At 49.5% G+C, this 23,102-nt stretch overlaps 1 protein-coding gene across 2 annotated transcripts in view; it reads left to right on the forward strand.

Annotated features, from left to right (window-relative positions):
• The window catches only part of LOC129845848 (probable E3 ubiquitin-protein ligase makorin-1), a 79,488-nt gene that overhangs the window by 7,916 nt on the left and 48,470 nt on the right, over window positions 1-23,102 (forward strand). Inside the window, exons 3-5 of one of the 2 annotated variants that reach the window (XM_055913772.1) lie at window positions 8,280-8,515; window positions 17,132-17,355; window positions 20,835-21,049. In XM_055913772.1, coding sequence (XP_055769747.1) covers window positions 8,280-8,515; window positions 17,132-17,355; window positions 20,835-21,049 — 675 coding nt within the window. Of the gene's footprint in view, window positions 1-8,279; window positions 8,516-17,131; window positions 17,356-20,834; window positions 21,054-23,102 lie in introns of those variants that run through there. The other variant, XM_055913773.1, reaches the window with a different exon arrangement.

The following is a 23,102-nucleotide window of genomic DNA, read 5'->3' on the forward strand; positions in this document are numbered from 1 at the left end:
GCTGCAAGGTAACACCTAGTTAAGCTGCAGCTGGCTCAGAACAGAGTGGCACGTTTTGCTCTTCATTGTAAACAGAGGGCTGATTTTAAATACGATGCCCGTCTCTCTTGGCTAAGAGTTGAGGAGAGACTGATGACATCACTTCTTATTTTTATAAGAAACATTAACCTGTTGAAAATCCCAAATTGTTTGCATAGACAAACTTGCACACAGCTCTGGCACACACATTTATGCCACCAGGGGTCTTTTCACAGTCCCCAAATCCAGAACAAATTCAAGGAAACGTGCAGTGTTATATAGAGCCCTTATTGCATGTAACTTCCTTCCATCTCATATTGCTCAAATATACAGCAAACCTGGTTTCAAAAAACAGATAAAGCAACACCTCGCAGCACAACGCCTCTCCCCTATTTGACCTAGATAGTTTGTGTGTAGGCATTGATATGTAGGCTACGTGTGCCTTTAAAAACAAAATGTTTATGTTGTTCTGTCCTTGAGCTGTTCTTGTCTAATGATGATCTGTATCACGTTTCATGTGGAGCCCAGGAAGAGTAGCTGCTGCTTTTGCAACAGCTAATGGGGATCCTAATAAAATACAAAGCTCTTATTTTCCTTCACCGTTCGATATGAAGACATGCAAAAAGTGTTACATTGCATGAAGTTTTAAAATGCGTTCTGTCATTACTAAATGTGTGACGTTATATATTTTAACCTGCCCCAGAGCAGGTTAGTTCTGAAGAATTTGATGCCATGGAAACGTACTTGGCTAAAAGTACAGCTACTTTCGTATGACAGGTTATCACGAGTTGAACTGAGTTGCCTCCCTAAACTCCTAAAAACTGTTTTGTAGGATACCCCTCTGGTGCTCTTGGAGAGTTCCTCAATGAGCTTGATATCTTAATGAGCTCATTTCCCAACGATGCCTCACCACTCATCGTACTTGGCAACTTCAACCTCCCGACGACTGACTTCATTTCTCTCCCCCTCTTTCTTTCCAGTCCTTTCCTCTTTGACGTCACCCTTTCCCAGTCATCTCCCACTCACAAGGCCGGCAATATGCTTGACTTAATCTTCACTAGTGGCTGATCGCCTACTGATCTCACTGCAACCCCCCCCCCCCATATGTCTGATCACTACTTTGTCTCCATCTCTCCTCCAGCCACTACCCATTCAATCCCTACCCATATGGTCATGCAAGCCTAATTTTTCGCCCTCTCTCTCTCTCTCTCTCCCACTACTCTCTCCTCTTCTCGTGGTTGTCCCACCTAGCTATCTGGAGATGAATGTACTGACTATGTGACTGTGATATGTGGTTGTCCCACCTAGCTATCTGAAGATGAATGTACTGACTGACTGAGATATGTGGTTGTCCCACCTAGCTATCTGGAGATGAATGTACTGACAATGACTGTGATGTGGTTGTCCCACCTAGCTATCTGAAGATGAATGTACTGACTATGACTGTGATATGTGGTTGTCCCATCTAGCTATCTGGAGATGAATGCACTTAACTGTAAGTCTCTCTAGATAAGAGCGTATGCTAAATGACTGAAATGTAAAACATTAGCCTGGTCCCAGATGTTTGTGCTGTCTTGCCAACTCATATGGTTTGTCGTTACAATGAGCGTTGGGAGTGGGCAAGATTGTCCAAACCGACCAGGCTAGCTAGGTCAACATGCCAATTACCCAACAACTCAAAAACACTCCATCAAATCAAACACCCGTATGTACATTGTGTTCTGAGAAAGTCAGACCGCCCTACAATGTCTCTTACTGTGTAAATAATCTCGGGTTGCAATTTCTATGCTGTGATGTTGTTGTTACTCCTAGGAATGTTTTCCCAAGCAAGGCCTTTTCATGGTGTTATCTGTTTTTAAAAACAAAATGGCAGGCTGGGAAATGAGATTGAGACTGAAATGTGACACAATGTTGTGAGAAGGAAAAGTGCGAGTCGCCCTGAAATGGCACACTTGAGAGAGCATTTTAATTTGTGCCGAGTTGAGAGACTCACTTGAGTATGTATTGTTATGTGACGTGAGAGTTGTATGGGCTTAACGGGTACTCGTGAACATTTTTAAATGGACTACTATCTGCGTTTTTTTAAAACAGTAGGCTAAATCAATGACTAAATGACTTAAATGTAAATATCCAGGAGCCACAATGCAGGCCCTGCCGTCAGCGTGGGAGTCCGAGCCTACGTCACAATCCTAACACATCTCACTGCACTAAATCAATGATATCCAGGAGCCACAATGCAGGCCCTGCCGTCAGCGTGGGAGTCCGAGCCTACGTCACAATCCTAACACATCTCACTGCACTAAATCCAATGATATCCAGGAGCCACAATGCAGGCCCTGCCGTCAGCGTGGGAGTCCTAGCCTACGTCACAATCCTAACACATCTCACTGCACTAAATCCAATGATATCCAGGAGCCACAATGCAGGCCCTGCCGTCAGCGTGGGAGTCCGAGCCTACGTCACAATCCTAACACATCTCACTGCACTAGTTCCCACCACAGTTGTTTTATAGACAGAACATGAGTTCAACCAGTTCATTCAGACAGCGTCTCTCCTATTTGTCTGCTTTTAGCAGCATCCCCGTAGTTACCATCCCATAGCTACCATCCCATAGCTACCATCCCATAGCTACCATCCCATAGCTACCATCCCATAGCTACCATCCCATAGCTACCATCCCATAGCTACCATCCCATAGCTACCATCCCATAGCTACCATCCCATAGCTACCATCCCATAGCTACCATCCCATAGCTACCATCCCATAGCTACCATCCCATAGCTACCATCCCATAGCTACCATCCCATAGCTACCATCCCATAGCTACCATCCCATAGCTACCATCCCATAGCTACCATCCCATAGCTACCATCCCATAGCTACCATCCCATAGCTACCATCCCATAGTTACCATCCCATAGCTACCATCCCATAGCTACCATCACATAGCTACCATCCAATAGCTACCATCCCATAGTTACCGCTGCTAGCATGCTCCCAGGTCAACTGTCTGTTTTTAGAGAACGTCTGTGTCCCAAAAGGCTCCCTTTTCCCTATTTAGTGCACTACTTTTGACCAGGGCCCTGATCAAATGTAGTGCACTATATCAGGAATAAGGGTGCAATTTGGAATGCACACGATTAGCTTTTGTTAGCCGTCTAGCCTAGATTTATGGTAATAACAAGGATTTACATAGTCCGTCCGTAGGAAGACATACATCTAGGCTAATTGACCTGTTGTTATGTAACTAGACCTAAAGGGAATGTGTTTTGTTTAGCTGTCTGGGTGGATATGGTAATATCTTCTACTTTTCCATACAGACTATTTATTTGACTACTAGCCTGCCCACTGAGAGGACTGGAACATGTGTAGCATTGTGCTGCTGCTGTTGGAGGAATGTTCCTTTACATACCATCAGTCAGTCCATATGATGGTGATGTATCAGCCCTCATTATTCCATAGGGGGGGTGGAGGAGGAGGATGAGGAGGGAGGAAGAAGAGGGGGGCTAGAGGAGGAAGAAGAGGGGTGGAATAAGGAAGATTCCTCCATCAGTCCATATGATGGAGATGTATCAGCCCTCATTATTCCATAGGGGGGCTAGAGGAGGAAGAATGGGGGGGCTAGAGGAGGGAGAATGGGGGGGCTAGAGGAGGGAGAATGGGGGGGCTAGAGGAGGGAGAATGGGGGGGCTAGAGGAGGGAGAATGGGGGGGCTAGAGGAGGAAGAATGGGGGGGCTAGAGGAGGAAGAATGGGGGGGCTAGAGGAGGAAGAATAGGGGGGCTAGAGGAGGAAGAATAGGGGGGCTAGAGGAGGAAGAATAGGGGGGCTAGAGGAGGAAGAATAGGGGGGCTGGAGGAGGAAGAATAGGGGGGCTGGAGGAGGAAGAATAGGGGGGCTGGAGGAGGAAGAATAGGGGGGCTGGAGGAGGAAGAAGAGGGGGGCTGGAGGAGGAAGAAGAGGGGGGCTGGAGGAGGAAGAAGAGGGGGCTGGAGGAGGAGCGAGGGTGTTAGACAGGAGGGGCAGCTAGAGAATGGGCTCCTCTCTGGGGGTCTTTATTGTAGATGAACTACCGGGTCCTGGAGCTGTTGTGGAGTTCTTTCTGGGTCCCAAATGGCACCTTATTCTTTATATAGTGCACTACTATAGACCAGGGCCCTATTCCCTATATAGTGCACTACTTTAGACCAGAGCCCTATTCCCTATATAGTATACTACTTTAGAACAGGGCCCATTGGTCTGATCAAAAGTACTGCTCTATAAAGGGAACCGGGTGCCAATTGGGATGCAGCCCCAGGGCAGGATGGAGAGCACTGCAGCCTGCATGGCAATTGCATAAGTGTCTCTTTGCTGTTCTCTTTGTCTGCCCTCCTCCCCTTGCTGTTCTCTTTGACTGCCCTCCTCCCCTTGCTGTTCTCTTTGACTGCCCTCCTCCCCTTGCTGTTCTCTTTGACTGCCCTCCTCCCCTTGCTGTTCTCTTTGACTGCCCTCCTCCCCTTGCTGTTCTCTTTGTCTGCCCTCCTCCCCTTGCTGTTCTCTTTGTCTGCCCTCCTCCCCTTGCTGTTCTCTTTGTCTGCCCTCCTCCCCTTGCTGTTCTCTTTGTCTGCCCTCCTCCCCTTGCTGTTCTCTTTGTCTGCCCTCCTCCCCTTGCTGTTCTCTTTGTCTGCCCTCCTCCCCTTGCTGTTCTCTTTGACTGCCCTCCTCCCCTTGCTGTTCTCTTTGTCTGCCCTCCTCCCCTTGCTGTTCTCTTTGTCTGCCCTCCTCCCCTTGCTGTTCTCTTTGTCTGCCCTCCTCCCCTTGCTGTTCTCTTTGTCTGCCCTCCTCCCCTTGCTGTTCTCTTTGTCTGCCCTCCTCCCCTTGCTGTTCTCTTTGTCTGCCCTCCTCCCCTTGCTGTTCTCTTTGACTGCCCTCCTCCCCTTGCTGTTCTCTTTGTCTGCCCTCCTCCCCTTGCTGTTCTCTTTGTCTGCCCTCCTCCCCTTGCTGTTCTCTTTGTCTGCCCTCCTCCCCTTGCTGTTCTCTTTGTCTGCCCTCCTCCCCTTGCTGTTCTCTTTGACTGCCCTCCTCCCCTGTTGGTTCGTGTTATTCCACGGCTCTTCCGTCATTTTACTCATGCGTTCCTCATCCCCCTCTCCTGTCTCTCTATCCGTCCCCCTGGTCCTTGCTCCCCCCCTCAGCACCTCTTGTTTGCCCAATGCTTGAGTTTGTCTGTAAGGCCAGGGTGGCTAGCAGCTGTAGTCTAAACCGAGGCCCAGTCCCCAGAGGTCTTCAGCTGTAGTCTAAACCGAGGTCCAGTCCCCAGAGGTCTTCAGCTGTAGTCTAAACCGAGGTCCAGTCCCCAGAGGTCTTCAGCTGTAGTCTAAACCGAGGCCCAGTCCCCAGAGGTCTTCAGCTGTAGTCTAAACCGAGGCCCAGTCCCCAGAGGTCTTCAGCTGTAGTCTAAACCGAGGCCCAGTCCCCAGAGGTCTTCAGCTGTAGTGTAAACCGAGGCCCAGTCCCCAGAGGTATTCAGCTGTAGTCTAATCCGAGGCTCAGTCCAGAGGTCAGAGTTCATTACTCGATAAGACGTCCTGTAAAATTCATCCTACAGAAATGCCTTAAATCTGTTAAATTAATTATGCTTTGCTATTCATGTTGCCAGCTTGACACTTCCTTCATAGCAGTGGTCTGTACACTCTGTTTTTAATGTTGACAGCTGAAAATAAATATGTTATGTAAACGTTATAGTCTACACAGATGTGTATATACACTGCTCAAAAAAATAAAGGGAACACTTAAACAACACAATGTAACTCCAAGTCAATCACACTTCTGTGAAATCAAACTGTCCACTTAGGAAGCAACACTGATTGACAATAAATTTCACATGCTGTTGTGCAAATGGAATAGACAAAAGGTGGAAATTATAGGCAATTAGCAAGACACCCCCAATAAAGGAGTGATTCTGCAGGTGGTGACCATAGACCACTTCTCAGTTCCTATGCTTCCTGGCTGATGTTTTGGTCACTTTTGAATGCTGGCGGTGCTCTCACTCTAGTGGTAGCATGAGACGGAGTCTACAACCCACACAAGTGGCTCAAGTAGTGCAGTTCATCCAGTATGGCACATCAATGCGAGCTGTGGCAAAAAGGTTTGCTGTGTCTGTCAGCGTAGTGTCCAGAGCATGCAGGCGCTACCAGGAGACAGGCCAGTACATCAGGAGACGTGGAGAAGGCCGTAGGAGGGCAACAACCCAGCTGCAGGACCGCTACCTCCGCCTTTGTGCAAAGAGGTGCACTGCCAGAGCCCTGCAAAATGACCTCCAGCAGGCCACAACTTTCAGAGACCCGATGTTAGACACTCAACTTTCAGAGACCCGACGTTAGACACCAACTTTCAGAGACCCGACGTTAGACACCAACTTTCAGAGACCCGACGTTAGACACCAACTTTCAGAGACCCGACGTTAGACACCAACTTTCAGAGACCCGACGTTAGACACCAACTTTCAGAGACCCGACGTTAGACACCAACTTTCAGAGACCCGACGTTAGACACCAACTTTCAGAGACCCGACGTTAGACACCAACTTTCAGAGACCCGACGTTAGACACCAACTTTCAGAGACCCGACGTTAGACACCAACTTTCAGAGACCCGACGTTAGACACCAACTTTCAGAGACCCGACGTTAGACACCAACTTTCAGAGACCCGACGTTAGACACCAACTTTCAGAGACCCGACGTTAGACACCAACTTTCACAGACCCGAAGCTAGACACCAACATTCACATTCTCCCCATTTAACAAGAACAGCTGGTTGGGAAGAATCAATGGATTTCTAAGAGAAGTCTGATCTTGTCGATTTTTATTAAAATGGCGGTAAGAATTAGTCATCCGTTTTTAGAAACACAATAAAAAAAATGGCTTTAGTTAACTTGTTAACAACTAGTCTTGTTGTTTTGAGTGTACATATAGTACTGTATAGTCTGCATACGTCTGCATGTTAATTTGTGGGAGATCATTTTATATAGGTGGTAAACAGAAGGGGGCCTAATATTGACCCTTGTGGGACCCCAATGTTATAACTACTACTACGTTGGGATTCTATATACCTGTGTAGACTGCTGCTGCTCAGTAGTAGGCTATACACCTGTGTGTAGAATCCCAACTGAGTACTAGTCTACACACATCTATATCGGATCCCAACGTAGGAGGAGGAGGAGGTCCCGTGTAGCTCAGTTGGTAGAGCATAGCGCTTGTAACGCCAGGGTTGTGGGTTTGATTCCCACGAGAGACCAGTATGACAAAGGGTGGGGGGGGAAGCATGAAAATGTAATCCCTCTACTGTAAGTTGCTCTGGATAAGAGCGTCTGCTAAATGACTAGCATATCAATGTAGTAATAATCTACACACAGGTATATAGGTGCGGCAGGTAGCCTAGTGGTTAGAGTGTAGGGGCGGCAGGTAGCCTAGTGGTTAGAGTGTAGGGGCGGCAGGTAGCCTAGTGGTTAGAGTGTAGGGGCGGCAGGTAGCCTAGTGGTTAGAGTGTAGGGGCGGCAGGTAGCCTAGTGGTTAGAGTGTTGTCGAATCCCCGAGCTGACAAGGTACAAATCTGTCCTTCTGCCCCTGGTAGGCCGTCATTGTAAATAAGAATTTGATCTTAATTGACTTGCCTAGTTAAAGGTTAAATAAATAATATAGATATCAGTAGTGAACAGTTCTGAGGGAGTGACGGTGAAGCTTTGTCTTCAATTAAAAGTTGGTTGCAAGATGAGTTCAGTTCCCTGCAAGAAAATTCCTTGAGGACTGGATGACATTATTTAGATAGCCTAGATAAACCTTAACATTGAATCGTTTACATTATTCTTTCTCTGCCTCCTCTGACCGGTCTCTCTTGCTCTCTGACCCCCCCTCCCACCCCCTTCTCCCTCTCTCTCCCCTTCTCTCTCTCTCGCTCCCCTTCTCCCTCTCTCTCCCCTTCTCCCTCTCTCTCCCCTTCTCCCTCTCTCTCCCCTTCTCCCTCTCTCTCCCCTTCTCCCTCTCTCTCCCCTTCTCCCTCTCTCTCCCCCTCTCCCTCTCTCTCCCCTTCTCCCTCTCTCTCCCCTTCTCCCTCTCTCTCCCCTTCTCCCTCTCTCTCCCCTTCTCCCTCTCTCTCCCCTTCTCCCTCCCTCTCTCTCCCCTTCTCCCTCCCTCTCTCTCCCCTTCTCCCCACCCCCTTCTCCCTCCCCACCCCCTTCTCCCTCCCTCTCTCTCCCCTTCTCCCTCCCTCTCTCTCCCTCCAGGTTTGAACACTCTAAAGAAGACATGCCTGGGCCCAAGCCGTCGCTGCCGTCCTCTGCCTCCGCCTGCGCCCTTCTCACTCCTACGTCCCTCACCGCCAGCGCCCTGGCCCCCGTTCCCAGTGGATCAGCGGGTGGTGAGTCAGCGGACGGCCCAGAGAACCCTCATGGATCCGGGGCAGGGGACTGGGTTATGGCTGCAGAGTTTGTACCAGGCCAGCCGTACTATTGTGGAAGGGGTGAGTGTGTCTAGGAAGCTTGTGATTGAGCCTACTTGTACATAAATACACAAAGATTATTATAATTGAAAGTTAAAGTGCCTTAAAACATGTAACACGTACCGATAGCGAGGTGCAGCCTGTCTGGTCCAGTCATTCAACGCGGTGGTCTTTACCATGTTGTGACTATCACACTGGCTGGTCCTCATTCAGGCCCCAGGCTGCTAAATCTCCTCTCCACCCTGTCACACTGGCTGGTCCTCATTCAGGCTGCTAAATCTCCTCTCCACCCTGTCACACTGACTGGTCCTCATTCAGGCTGCTAAATCTCCTCTCCACCCTGTCACACTGACTGGTCCTCATTCAGGCTGCTAAATCTCCTCTCCATCCTGTCACACTGGCTGGTCCTCATTCAGGCTGCTAAATCTCCTCTCCACCCTGTCACACTGACTGGTCCTCATTCAGGCTGCTAAATCTCCTCTCCACCCTGTCACACTGGCTGGTCCTCATTCAGGCCCCAGGCTGCTAAATCTCCTCTCCACCCTGTCACACTGGCTGGTCCTCATTCAGGCTGCTAAATCTCCTCTCCACCCTGTCACACTGACTGGTCCTCATTCAGGCCCCAGGCTGCTAAATCTCCTCTCCACCCTGTCACACTGACTGGTCCTCATTCAGGCTGCTAAATATCCTCTCCACCCTGTCACACTGGCTGGTCCTCATTCAGGCTGCTAAATCTCCTCTCCACCCTGTCACACTGGCTGGTCCTCATTCAGGCCCCAGGCTGCTAAATCTCCTCTCCACCCTGTCACACTGGCTGGTCCTCATTCAGGCCCCAGGCTGCTAAATCTCCTCTCCACCCTGTCACACTGACTGGTCCTCATTCAGGCTGCTAAACCTCCTCTCCACCCTGTCACACTGGCTGGTCCTCATTCAGGCTGCTAAATCTCCTATCCACCCTGTCACACTGACTGGTCCTCATTCAGGCCCCAGGCTGCTAAATATCCTCTCCACCCTGTCACACCGACTGGTCCTCATTCAGGCCCCAGGCTGCTAAATCTCCTCTCCACCCTGTCACACTGGCTGGTCCTCATTCAGGCTGCTAAATCTCCTCTCCACCCTGTCACACTGACTGGTCCTCATTCAGGCTGCTAAATCTCCTCTCCACCCTGTCACACTGGCTGGTCCTCATTCAGGCTGCTAAATCTCCTCTCCACCCTGTCACACTGACTGGTCCTCATTCAGGCTGCTAAATCTCCTATCCACCCTGTCACACTGACTGGTCCTCATTCAGGCCCCAGGCTGCTAAATATCCTCTCCACCCTGTCACACCGACTGGTCCTCATTCAGGCCCCAGGCTGATAAATCTCCCCTCCACCCTGTCACACTGACTGGTCCTCATTCAGGCTGCTAAATCTCCTCTCCACCCTGTCACACTGACTGGTCCTCATTCAGGCTGCTAAATCTCCTCTCCACCCTGTCACACTGACTGGTCCTCATTCAGGCTGCTAAATCTCCTCTCCACCCTGTCACACTGACTGGTCCTCATTCAGGCCCCAGGCTGCTAAATCTCCTCTCCACCCTGTCACACTGACTGGTCCTCATTCAGGCCCCAGGCTGCTAAATATCCTCTCCACCCTGTCACACCGACTGGTCCTCATTCAGGCCCCAGGCTGCTAAATCTCCTCTCCACCCTGTCACACTGACTGGTCCTCATTCAGGCCCCAGGCTGCTAAATCTCCTCTCCACCCTGTCACACTGACTGGTCCTCATTCAGGCTGCTAAATATCCTCTCCACCCTGTCACACTGACTGGTCCTCATTCAGGCCCCAGGCTGCTAAATCTCCTCTCCACCCTGTCACACTGACTGGTCCTCATTCAGGCTGCTAAATATCCTCTCCACCCTGTCACACTGACTGGTCCTCATTCAGGCCCCAGGCTGCTAAATCTCCTCTCCACCCTGTCACACTGGCTGGTCCTCGTTCAGGCCCCAGGCTGCTAAATCTCCTCTCCACCCTGTCACACTGGCTGGTCCTCGTTCAGGCCCCAGGCTGCTAAATCTCCTCTCTACCCTGTCACACTGACTGGTCCTCATTCAGGCTGCTAAATCTCCTCTCCACCCTGTCACACTGACTGGTCCTCATTCAGGCTGCTAAATCTCCTCTCCACCCTGTCACACTGACTGGTCCTCATTCAGGCCCCAGGCTGCTAAATCTCCTCTCCACCCTGTCACACTGACTGGTCCTCATTCAGGCTGCTAAATCTCCTCTCCACCCTGTCACACTGGCTGGTCCTCATTCAGGCCCCAGGCTGCTAAATCTCCTCTCCATCCTGTCACACTGACTGGTCCTCATTCAGGCTGCTAAATCTCCTCTCCACCCTGTCACACTGACTGGTCCTCATTCAGGCTGCTAAATCTCCTCTCCATCCTGTCACACTGGCTGGTCCTCATTCAGGCTGCTAAATCTCCTCTCCACCCTGTCACACTGACTGGTCCTCATTCAGGCTGCTAAATCTCCTCTCCACCCTGTCACACTGACTGGTCCTCATTCAGGCTGCTAAATCTCCTCTCCATCCTGTCACACTGGCTGGTCCTCATTCAGGCCCCAGGCTGCTAAATCTCCTCTCCACCCTGTCACACTGGCTGGTCCTCATTCAGGCCCCAGGCTGCTAAATCTCCTCTCCACCCTGTCACACTGACTGGTCCTCATTCAGGCTGCTAAATATCCTCTCCACCCTGTCACACTGGCTGGTCCTCATTCAGGCCCCAGGCTGCTAAATCTTCTCTCCACCCTGTCACACTGACTGGTCCTCATTCAGGCTGCTAAATCTCCTCTCCACCCTGTCACACTGGCTGGTCCTCATTCAGGCCCCAGGCTGCTAAATCTCCTCTCCACCCTGTCACACTGGCTGGTCCTCATTCAGGCTGCTAAATCTCCTCTCCACCCTGTCACACTGACTGGTCCTCATTCAGGCTGCTAAATCTCCTCTCCACCCTGTCACACTGGCTGGTCCTCATTCAGGCTGCTAAATCTCCTCTCCACCCTGTCACACTGGCTGGTCCTCATTCAGGCTGCTAAATCTCCTCTCCACCCTGTCACACTGGCTGGTCCTCATTCAGGCTGCTAAATCTCCTCTCCACCCTGTCACACTGGCTGGTCCTCATTCAGGCCCCAGGCTGCTAAATCTCCTCTCCACCCTGTCACACTGGCTGGTCCTCATTCAGGCCCCAGGCTGCTAAATCTCCTCTCCACCCTGTCACACTGGCTGGTCCTCATTCAGGCTACTAAATCTCCTCTCCACCCTGTCACACTGACTGGTCCTCATTCAGGCTGCTAAATCTCCTCTCCACCCTGTCACACTGACTGGTCCTCATTCAGGCTGCTAAATCTCCTCTCCACCCTGTCACACTGACTGGTCCTCATTCAGGCTGCTAAATCTCCTCTCCACCCTGTCACACTGGCTGGTCCTCATTCAGGCTGCTAAATCTCCTCTCCACCCTGTCACACTGGCTGGTCCTCATTCAGGCTGCTAAATCTCCTCTCCACCCTGTCACACTGACTGGTCCTCATTCAGGCCCCAGGCTGCTAAATCTCCTCTCCACCCTGTCACACTGACTGGTCCTCATTCAGGCTGCTAAATCTCCTCTCCACCCTGTCACACTGGCTGGTCCTCATTCAGGCCCCAGGCTGCTAAATCTCCTCTCCACCCTGTCACACTGGCTGGTCCTCATTCAGGCTGCTAAATCTCCTCTCCACCCTGTCACACTGGCTGGTCCTCATTCAGGCTGCTAAATCTCCTCTCCACCCTGTCACACTGACTGGTCCTCATTCAGGCTGCTAAATCTCCTCTCCACCCTGTCACACTGACTGGTCCTCATTCAGGCTGCTAAATCTCCTCTCCACCCTGTCACACTGACTGGTCCTCATTCAGGCCCCAGGCTGCTAAATCTTGTCTCCACCCTGTCACACTGGCTGGTCCTCATTCAGGCTGCTAAATCTCCTCTCCACCCTGTCACACTGACTGGTCCTCATTCAGGCTGCTAAATCTCCTCTCCACCCTGTCACACTGACTGGTCCTCATTCAGGCCCCAGGCTGCTAAATCTCCTCTCCACCCTGTCACACTGGCTGGTCCTCATTCAGGCTGCTAAATCTCCTCTCCACCCTGTCACACTGGCTGGTCCTCATTCAGGCTGCTAAATCTCCTCTCCACCCTGTCACACTGGCTGGTCCTCATTCAGGCCCCAGGCTGCTAAATCTCCTCTCCACCCTGTCACACTGGCTGGTCCTCATTCAGACCCCAGGCTGCTAAATCTCCTCTCCACCCTGTCACACTGACTGGTCCTCATTCAGGTCCCAGGCTGCTAAACCTCCTCTCCACCCTGTCACACTGACTGGTCCTCATTCAGGCTGCTAAATCTCCTCTCCACCCTGTCACACTGGCTGGTCCTCATTCAGGCCCCAGGCTGCTAAATCTCCTCTCCACCCTGTCACACTGACTGGTCCTCATTCAGGCCCCAGGCTGCTAAATATCCTCTCCACCCTGTCACACTGGCTGGTCCTCATTCAGGCCCCCCCAGGCTGCTAAATCTCCTCTCCACCCTGTCACACTGACTGGTCCTCATTCAGGCCCCAGGCTGATAAATCTCCTCTCCACCCTGTCACACTGGCTGGTCCTCATTCAGGCCCCAGGCTGATAAATCTCCTCTCCACCCTGTCACACTGGCTGGTCCTCATTCAGGCCCCAGGCTGCTAAATCTCCTCTCAACCCCAGAGCCATGTGATCTCCGGGGAAGTCTTGAGGTTTGCGATCACCAACCTTTCAGTTGAAACTCCTCATCAATAATAGTGTACTGTCAAACTAATGTAGGGTTCAGCTGGTGTAGGGGTAGACAACCCTGTTGCTGGAGTGTCCCAGGTACCAACTAGGCACCACACCAGGGGTAGACAACCCTGTTGCTGGAGTGCCCCAGGTACCAACTAGGCACCACACCAGGGGTAGACAACCCTGTTGCTGGAGTGCCCCAGGTACCAACTAGGCACCACACCAGGGGTAGACAACCCTGTTGCTGGAGTGCCCCAGACACCAACTAGGCACCACACCAGGGGTAGACAACCCTGTTGCTGGAGTGCCCCAGGTACCAACTAGGCACCACACCAGGGGTAGACAACCCTGTTGCTGGAGTGCCCCAGGTACCAACTAGGCACCACACCAGGGGTAGACAACCCTGTTGCTGGAGTGCCCCAGACACCAACTAGGCACCACACCAGGGGTAGACAACCCTGTTCCTGGAGTGCCCCAGGTACCAACTAGGCACCACACCAGGGGTAGACAACCCTGTTGCTGGAGTGCCCCAGGTACCAACTAGGCACCACACCAGGGGTAGACAACCCTGTTGCTGGAGTGCCCCAGGTACCAACTAGGCACCACACCAGGGGTAGACAACCCTGTTGCTGGAGTGCCCCAGGTACCAACTAGGCATCACACCAGGGGTAGACAACCCTGTTGCTGGAGTGCCCCAGGTACCAACTAGGCATCACACCAGGGGTAGACAACCCTGTTGCTGGAGTGCCCCAGGTACCAACTAGGCACCACACCAGGGGTAGACAACCCTGTTGCTGGAGTGCCCCAGGTACCAACTAGGCATCACACCAGGGGTAGACAACCCTGTTGCTGGAGTGCCCCAGGTACCAACTAGGCATCACACCAGGGGTAGACAACCCTGTTGCTGGAGTGCCCCAGGTACCAACTAGGCACCACACCAGGGGTAGACAACCCTGTTGCTGGAGTGCCCCAGGTCCCAACTAGGCACCACACCAGGGGTAGACAACCCTGTTGCTGGAGTGCCCCAGGCACCAACTAGGCACCACACCGGGGGTAGACAACCCTGTTGCTGGAGTGCCCCAGGTACCAACTAGGCACCACACCAGGGGTAGACAACCCTGTTGCTGGAGTGCCCCAGGTACCAACTAGGCTGTGTGTACTGTGTTCTACAAGGTGTCGAAGGCGTTCCACAGGGCTGCTGGCCCATGTTGACTCCAGTGCTTCCCCACAGTTGTGTCAATTTGTCTGGATGTCCTTTGGGTGGTGGATCATTCTTGACACACACAGGAAGCTATTGAGAGTGAAAAGCCAGCGGCTTTGCATTTCTTGACACAAACCAGTGCACCTGGCACCACTTCCTGTTCAAAGGCACACAAATAATTTGTCTTTCCCATTCACCCTCTGAATGGCACACATACACAATCCAAGTCTCAAGTGTCTCGAGGCTTAAAAATCATTCTTTAACTTGTCTCCTTCCCTTTGTCTACATTGATTTTGAAGTGGATTTAACAAGTGACAAATTCACCTGGTCAGGTGTTCCTAAATACACTAAGTGTGTATAGGGCTTAGGGTGCTGTTTGGGACTCAGATGGTATCCTTAGCTAGCTCAACTGTGGAGGGGGAGAGCGAAGCTACGTCCAAAATGACACCCTGTTGCTATGGGCAAAATGACACCCTGTTGCTATGGGCAAAATGACACCCTGTTGCTATGGGCAAAACGACACCCTGTTGCTATGGGCAAAATGACACCCTGTTGCTAGGGGCAAAATGACACCATGTTGCTAGGGGCAAAATGACACCCTGTTGCTAGGGGCAAAATGACACCCTGTTGCTAGGGGCAAAATGACACCCTGTTGCTAGGGGCAAAATGACACCCTGTTGCTAGGGGCAAAATGACACCCTGTTGCTAGGGGCAAAATGACACCCTGTTGCTAGGGGCAAAATGACACCCTGTTGCTAGGGGCAAAATGACACCCTGTTGCTAGGGGCAAAATGACACCCTGTTGCTAGGGGCAAAATGACACCCTGTTGCTAGGGGCAAAATGACACCCTGTTGCTAGGGGCAAAATGACACCCTGTTGCTAGGGGCAAAATGACACCCTGTTGCTAGGGGCAAAATGACACCCTGTTGCTAGGGGCAAAATGACACCCTGTTGCTAGGGGCAAAATGACACCCTGTTACTATGGGCTATGGTCTTAATCAGTGCACTCTGTACAGAATAGAGTTCCATTTGAGAGGCAGATGGTGTCCTTAGCCAGCCCAACTGCTGACAGGGTGAGTTTGTGCCAGCCTGCCAGGGTGTCCTTAGCTAGCCCAACTGCTGACAGGGTGAGTTTGTGCCAGCCTGCCAGGGTGTCCTTAGCTAGCCCAACTGCTGACAGGGTGAGTTTGTGCCAGCCTGCCAGGGTGTCCTTAGCTAGCCCAACTGCTGACAGGGTGAGTTTGTGCCAGTCTGCCAGGGTGTCCTTAGCTAGCCCAACTGCTAACAGGGTGAGTTTGTGCCAGCCTGCCAGGGTGTCCTTAGCTAGCCCAACTGCTAACAGGGTGAGTTTGTGCCAGTCTGCCAGGGTGTCATTAGCTTGCTGTAAGGGTGTGTGTCCAGAGCCACTGATATGCCAGTCGCTGCCAGCTTCTGCCACGTGGCCGGACACGGTGTGAAAGGAAAAGCCTTTATGGATGATTTGAATGTTGTGATCTTTCAGTTTGTCCCTCCTGTCTCCCTGTAGGGGGGACATGATGTATTGTCAGTCTGTCCCTCCTGTCTCCCTGTAGGATGGACATGATGTATTGTCAGTCTGTCTCTCCTGTCTCCCTGTAGGGGGGACATGATGTATTGTCAGTCTGTCCCTCCTGTCTCCCTGTAGGATGGACATGATGTATTGTCAGTCTGTCTCTCCTGTCTCCCTGTAGGGGGGACATGATGTATTGTCAGTTTGTCCCTCCTGTCTCCCTGTAGGGGGGACATGATGTATTGTCAGTTTGTCCCTCCTGTCTCCCTGTAGGGGGGACATGATGTATTGTCAGTAACTTACTAAGTCAATAAGACACTTTCAGTCTGTCCCTCCTGTCTCCCTGTAGGATGGACATGATGTATTGTCAGTCACCTACTAATGCAGTACTTTTGGCCCCTGTGGGCGCTGGTCAAAAGTATGGCAGTATATATAGGAAATGGGGTGCCATTTTGGAATTCACAGCATCCCCTTTCTGTTTGGTCTGCTGCCAAATGTTCCCCAATCCAGTCTCCCACTGAACAGGGGTATTTTTCTGTCAGAGGAGAGAGGGAGGGGATCACTTCTGGTTGATTTGTTCCCTTTTGGGGCCATTTCAGCATCTTTTATTTACACGTTGGTTTATAGACCACCAGACTAATGAGGTAAATAAATGACACCATTTTGTTGGCGCCATGACAATGACTGTTTCCATGTGTCTTTAATAAGGGTGTGTGTCTGTGTTCGGCTCTCTCACCTCGCTCTCCTCTCGCTCGCGTCTCTCCTCTCGCTCGCGTCTCTCCTCTCGCTCGCGTCTCTCCTCTCGCTCGCGTCTCTCCTCTCGCTCGCGTCTCTCCTCTCGCTCGCGTCTCTCCTCTCGCTCGCGTCTCTCCTCTCGCTCGCGTCTCTCCTCTCGCTCGCGTCTCTCCTCTCGCTCGCGTCTCTCCTCTCGCTCGCGTCTCTCCTCTCGCTCGCGTCTCGCCTCTCGCTCTCGTCTCGCCTCTCGCTCTCGTCTCTCCTCTCGCTCTCGTCTCTCCTCTCGCTCTCGTCTCTCCTCTCGCTCACGTCTCTCCTCCCGCTCTCTTCTCTTTCCCCTCCCCCATTAGACCCGGTGAAGTCTGAAGGCATGAGGATGGGTCCTCTGCTGGAGCAAGAGAAAGACCCAGCGGTAGACAATAAGGAGTTGAGGAAGACTCTGTGTCCCTACGCCGCCATGGGGGAGTGTCGCTACGGACTTAACTGTGCCTATCTCCACGGCGACGTGTGTGACATGTGCGGTCTGCAGGTGCTCCATCCCTCCAACGACGCACAGCGATCGGAACACACCAAGGTAACGGTCCCGTTAACACACGCCCCTCCGTCAGAACACACCAAGGTAACGGTCCCGTTAACACACGCCCCTCCGTCAGAACACACCAAGGTAACGGTCCCGTTAACACACGCCCCTCCGTCAGAACACACCAAGGTAACGGTCCCCTCCGTCAGAACACACCAAGGTAACGGTCCCCTCCGTCAGAACACACCAAGGTAACGGTCCCCTCCGTCAGAACACACCAAGGTAACGGTCCCCTCCGTCAGAACACACCAAGGTAACGGTCCCCTCCGTCAGAACACACCAAGGTAACGGTCCCCTCCGTCAGAACACACCAAGGTAACGGTCCCCTCCGTCAGAACACACCAAGGTAACGGTCCCCTCCGTCAGAACACACCAAGGTAACGGTCCCCTCCGTCAGAACACACCAAGGTAACGGTCCCCTCCGTCAGAACACACCAAGGTAACGGTCCCCTCCGTCAGAACACACCAAGGTAACGGTCCCCTCCGTCAGAACACACCAAGGTAACGGTCCCCTCCGTCAGAACACACCAAGGTAACGGTCCCCTCCGTCAGAACACACCAAGGTAACGGTCCCCTCCGTCAGAACACACCAAGGTAACGGTCCCCTCCGTCAGAACACACCAAGGTAACGGTCCCCTCCGTCAGAACACACCAAGGTAACGGTCCCCTCCGTCAGAACACACCAAGGTAACGGTCCCCTCCGTCAGAACACACCAAGGTAACGGTCCCCTCCGTCAGAACACACCAAGGTAACGGTCCCCTCCGTCAGAACACACCAAGGTAACGGTCCCCTCCGTCAGAACACACCAAGGTAACGGACCCCTCCGTCAGAACACACCAAGGTAACGGTCCCCTCCGTCAGAACACACCAATACTTAGTCGCCTTGTTATACTGTATTTATATACTACGAAGTATCAGTTTTCTAGAATTGAGACACTTAACCATTTCCAATGACCTCATCATTGTTTTGTTAACTGCCCTGTGATGGTTTCTGGTGGTTAACTTGTTTTGGTTTCCCCCTCCAGGCTTCATAATGCATTATAGTGGTTAGCTATACCTTTAGTATACCCCCCCCCCCCCTCCAGGCTTCATAATGCATTATAGTAGTTAGCTATACCTTTAGTATTCCCCCAAGCTTCATAATGCATTATAGTGGTTAGCTATACCTTTAGTATCCCCCCCCCCCCCCCCCAGGCTTCATAATGCATTATAGTGGTTAGCTATACCTTTAGTATCCCCCCCCCAGGCTTCATAATGCATTATAGTGGTTAGCTATACCTTTAGTATTCCCCTCAGGCTTCATAATGCATTATAGTAGTTAGCTATACCTTTAGTATTCCCCCCAGGCTTCATAATGCATTTTAGTGGTTAGCTATACCTTTAGTATTCCCCCCAGGCTTCATAATGCATTATAGTGGTTAGCTATACCTTCTTAGTATTCCCCCCAGGCTTCATAATGCATTTTAGTGGTTAGCTATACCTTCAGTATTCCCCCCAGGCTTCATAATGCATTATAGTGGTTAGCTATACCTTTAGTATTCCCCCCAGGCTTCATAATGCATTGTAGTGGTTAGTTATACCTTTGGTATTCCCCCAGGCTTCATAATGCATTATAGTGGTTAGCTATACCTTTAGTATTCCCCCCAGGCTTCATAATGCATTGTAGTGGTTAGCTATACCTTTGTTATTCCTCTTCAGGCTTCATAATGCATTATAGTGGTTAGCTAGACCTTTAGTATTCCCCCCAGGCTTCATAATGCATTGTAGTGGTTAGTTATACCTTTAGTATTCCCCTCAGGCTTCATAATGCATTATAGTGGTTAGTTATACCTTTAGTATTCCCCCAGGCTTCATAATGCATTATAGTGGTTAGCTATACCTTTAGTATCCCCCCCCCCAGGCTTCATAATGCATTATAGTGGTTAGCTATACCTTTAGTATTCCCCTCAGGCTTCATAATGCATTATAGCGGTTAGCTATACCTTTAGTATTTCCTCTCAGGCTTCATAATGCATTATAGTGGTTAGCTATACCTTTAGTATTCCCCCCAGGCTTCATAATGCCTTATAGTGGTTAGCTATACCTTTAGTATTCCCCCCAGGCTTCATAATGCATTATAGTGGTTAGTTTTACCTTTAGTATTCCCCTCAGGCTTCGTAATGCATTATAGTGGTTAGTTATACCTTTAGTATTCCCCTCAGGCTTCATAATGCATTATAGTGGTTAGCTATACCTTTGTTATTCCTCTTCAGGCTTCATAATGCATTATAGTGGTTAGCTATACCTTTGTTATTCCTCTTCAGGCTTCATAATGCATTATAGTGGTTAGCTATACCTTTGTTATTCCTCTTCAGGCTTCATAATGCATTATAGTGGTTAGCTATACCTTTGTTATTCCTCTTCAGGCTTCATAATTCATTATAGTGGTTAGCTATACCTTTAGTATCCCCCCCCCCCCAGGCTTCATAATGCATTATAGTGGTTAGCTATACCTTTAGTATTCCCCCCCAGGCTTCATAATGCATTATAGTGGTTAGCTATACCTTTAGTATTCCCCCCAGGCTTCATAATGCATTATAGTGGTTAGCTATACCTTTAGTATTCCCATCAGGCTTCATAATGCATTATAGTGGTTAGCTATACCTTTAGTATTTCCCTCAGGCTTCATAATGCATTATAGTGGTTAGCTATACCTTTAGTATCCCCCCCCCAGGCTTCATAATGCATTATAGTGGTTAGCTATACCTTTAGTATTCCCCTCAGGCTTCATAATGCATTATAGTGGTTAGCTATACCTTTAGTATTCCCCCCAGGCTTCATAATGCATTATAGTGGTTAGCTATACCTTTAGTATTCCCCCCAGGCTTCATAATGCATTATAGTGGTTAGCTATACCTTTAGTATTCCCCTCAGGCTTCATAATGCATTATAGTGGTTAGCTATACCTTTAGTATCCCCCCCCCAGGCTTCATAATGCATTATAGTGGTTAGCTATACCGTTAGTATTCCCCTCAGGCTTCATAATGCATTATAGTGGTTAGCTATACCTTTAGTATTCCCCCCAGGCTTCATAATGCATTATAGTGGTTAGCTATACCGTTAGTATTCCCCTCAGGCTTCATAATGCATTATAGTGGTTAGCTATGCCTTTAGTACTCCCCCCAGGCTTCATAATGCATTATAGTGGTTAGCTATACCTTTGTTATTCCTCTTCAGGCTTCATAATGCATTATAGGGGTTAGCAATACCTTTAGTATCCCCCCAGGCTTCATAATGCATTAGTGTGGTTAGCTATACCTTTGTTATTCCTCTTCAGGCTTCATAATGCATTATAGTGGTTAGCTATACCTTTAGTATTCCACCCCCCCCAGGCTTCATAATGCATTATAGTGGTTAGCTATACCTTTAGTATCCCCCCCAGGCTTCATAATGCATTATAGTGGTTAGCTATACCTTTGTTATTCCTCTTCAGGCTTGCATCGAGGCCCATGAGAAGGACATGGAGCTGTCGTTTGCCATCCAGCGCAGTAAGGACATGCAGTGTGGCGTGTGTATGGAGGTGGTGTTTGACAAGGCCAACCCCAGTGAGAGACGCTTCGGCATCCTGTCCAACTGCTGCCACTGTTACTGCCTCAAGTGCATCCGCAAGTGGAGGAGCGCCAAGACGTTCGAGAGCAAGATCATCAAGTAAGGAAGTTGTGTTTATTATCCCGAGGGATAGGATCATCAAGTAAGGAAGTAGTGTTTATTATCCTGATGGGCAAGATCATCAAGTAAGGAAGTAGTGTTTATTATCCTGATGGGCAAGATCATCAAGTAAGGAAGTAGTGTTTATTATCCCGAGGGGCAAGATCATCAAGTAAGGAAGTAGTGTTTATTATCCCGAGGGGCAGGATCATCAAGTAAGGAAGTAGTGTTTATTATCCTGAGGGACAAGATCATCAAGTAAGGAAGTAGTGTTTATTATCCCGAGGGGCAAGATCATCAAGTAAGGAAGTAGTGTTTATTATCCTGAGGGGCAAGATCATCAAGTAAGGAAGTAGTGTTTATTATCCTGAGGGACAAGATCATCAAGTAAGGAAGTAGTGTTTATTATCCCGAGGGGCAAGATCATCAAGTAAGGAAGTAGTGTTTATTATCCTGAGGGACAAGATCATCAAGTAAGGAAGTAGTGTTTATTATCCCGAGGGGCAAGATCATCAAGTAAGGAAGTAGTGTTTATTATCCTGAGGGACAAGATCATGAAGTAAGGAAGTAGTGTTTATTATCCCGAGGGGCAAGATCATGAAGTAAGGAAGTAGTGTTTATTATCCCGAGGGACAAGATCATCAAGTAAGGAAGTAGTGTTTATTATCCTGAGGGACAAGATCATCAAGTAAGGAAGTAGTGTTTATTATCCCGAGGGGCAAGATCATCAAGTAAGGAAGTAGTGTTTATTATCCTGAGGGACAAGATCATCAAGTAAGGAAGTAGTGTTTATTATCCCGAGGGGCAAGATCATCAAGTAAGGAAGTAGTGTTTATTATCCTGAGGGACAAGATCATGAAGTAAGGAAGTAGTGTTTATTATCCCGAGGGGCAAGATCATGAAGTAAGGAAGTAGTGTTTATTATCCCGAGGGACAAGATCATCAAGTAAGGAAGTAGTGTTTATTATCCTGAGGGACAAGATCATCAAGTAAGGAAGTAGTGTTTATTATCCCGAGGGGCAAGATCATCAAGTAAGGAAGTAGTGTTTATTATCCTGAGGGACAAGATCATGAAGTAAGGAAGTAGTGTTTATTATCCCGAGGGGCAAGATCATGAAGTAAGGGAGTAGTGTTTATTATCCCGAGTGACAGGATCATCAAGTAAGGAAGTAGTGTTTATTATCCTGAGGGACAAGATCATGAAGTAAGGAAGTAGTGTTTATTATCCTGAGGGGCAAGATCATCAAGTAAGGAAGTAGTGTTTATTATCCCGAGGGATAGGATCATCAAGTAAGGAAGTAGTGTTTATTATCCCGAGGGACAAGATCATCAAGTAAGGAATTTGTAAGTCGCTCTGGATAAGAGCGTCTGCTAAATGACTTAAATGTAAATGTAAGTAGTGTTTATTATCCCGAGGGGCAAGATCATCAAGTAAGGAAGTAGTGTTTATTATACCGAGGGGCAAGATCATCAAGTAAGGAAGTAGTGTTTATTATACCGAGGGGCAAGATCATCAAGTAAGGAAGTAGTGTTTATTATACCGAGGGGCAAGATCATCAAGTAAGGAAGTAGTGTTTATTATACCGAGGGGCAAGATCATCAAGTAAGGAAGTAGTGTTTATTATACCGAGGGGCAAGATCATCAAGTAAGGAAGTAGTGTTTATTATCCCGAGGGGCAAGATCATCAAGTAAGGAAGTAGTGTTTATTATCCCGAGGGGCGAGATCATCAAGTAAGGAAGTAGTGTTTATTATCCCGAGGGACAATTCATTTTGCAGCACGTAGTAAAAAATACAATGAACACGTGACAATAAATATAGACCTAAAACCAAAGCAGTGTATACTGCAATATTTAGACAAAACTACTACAGTTTATTGAGGTAGATGAGACTACTACAGCTTATTGAGGTAGATGAGAGACTACTACAGCTTATTGAGGTAGATGAGAGACTAGACTACTACAGCTTATTGAGGAAGATGAGAAACTAGACTACTACAGCTTATTGAGGAAGATGAGAGACTCGACTACTACAGCTTATTGAGGAAGATGAGA

Source organism: Salvelinus fontinalis, unplaced genomic scaffold (assembly GCF_029448725.1).
Source record: "Salvelinus fontinalis isolate EN_2023a unplaced genomic scaffold, ASM2944872v1 scaffold_0384, whole genome shotgun sequence".
Taxonomy (NCBI): Eukaryota; Metazoa; Chordata; class Actinopteri; order Salmoniformes; family Salmonidae; genus Salvelinus; species Salvelinus fontinalis.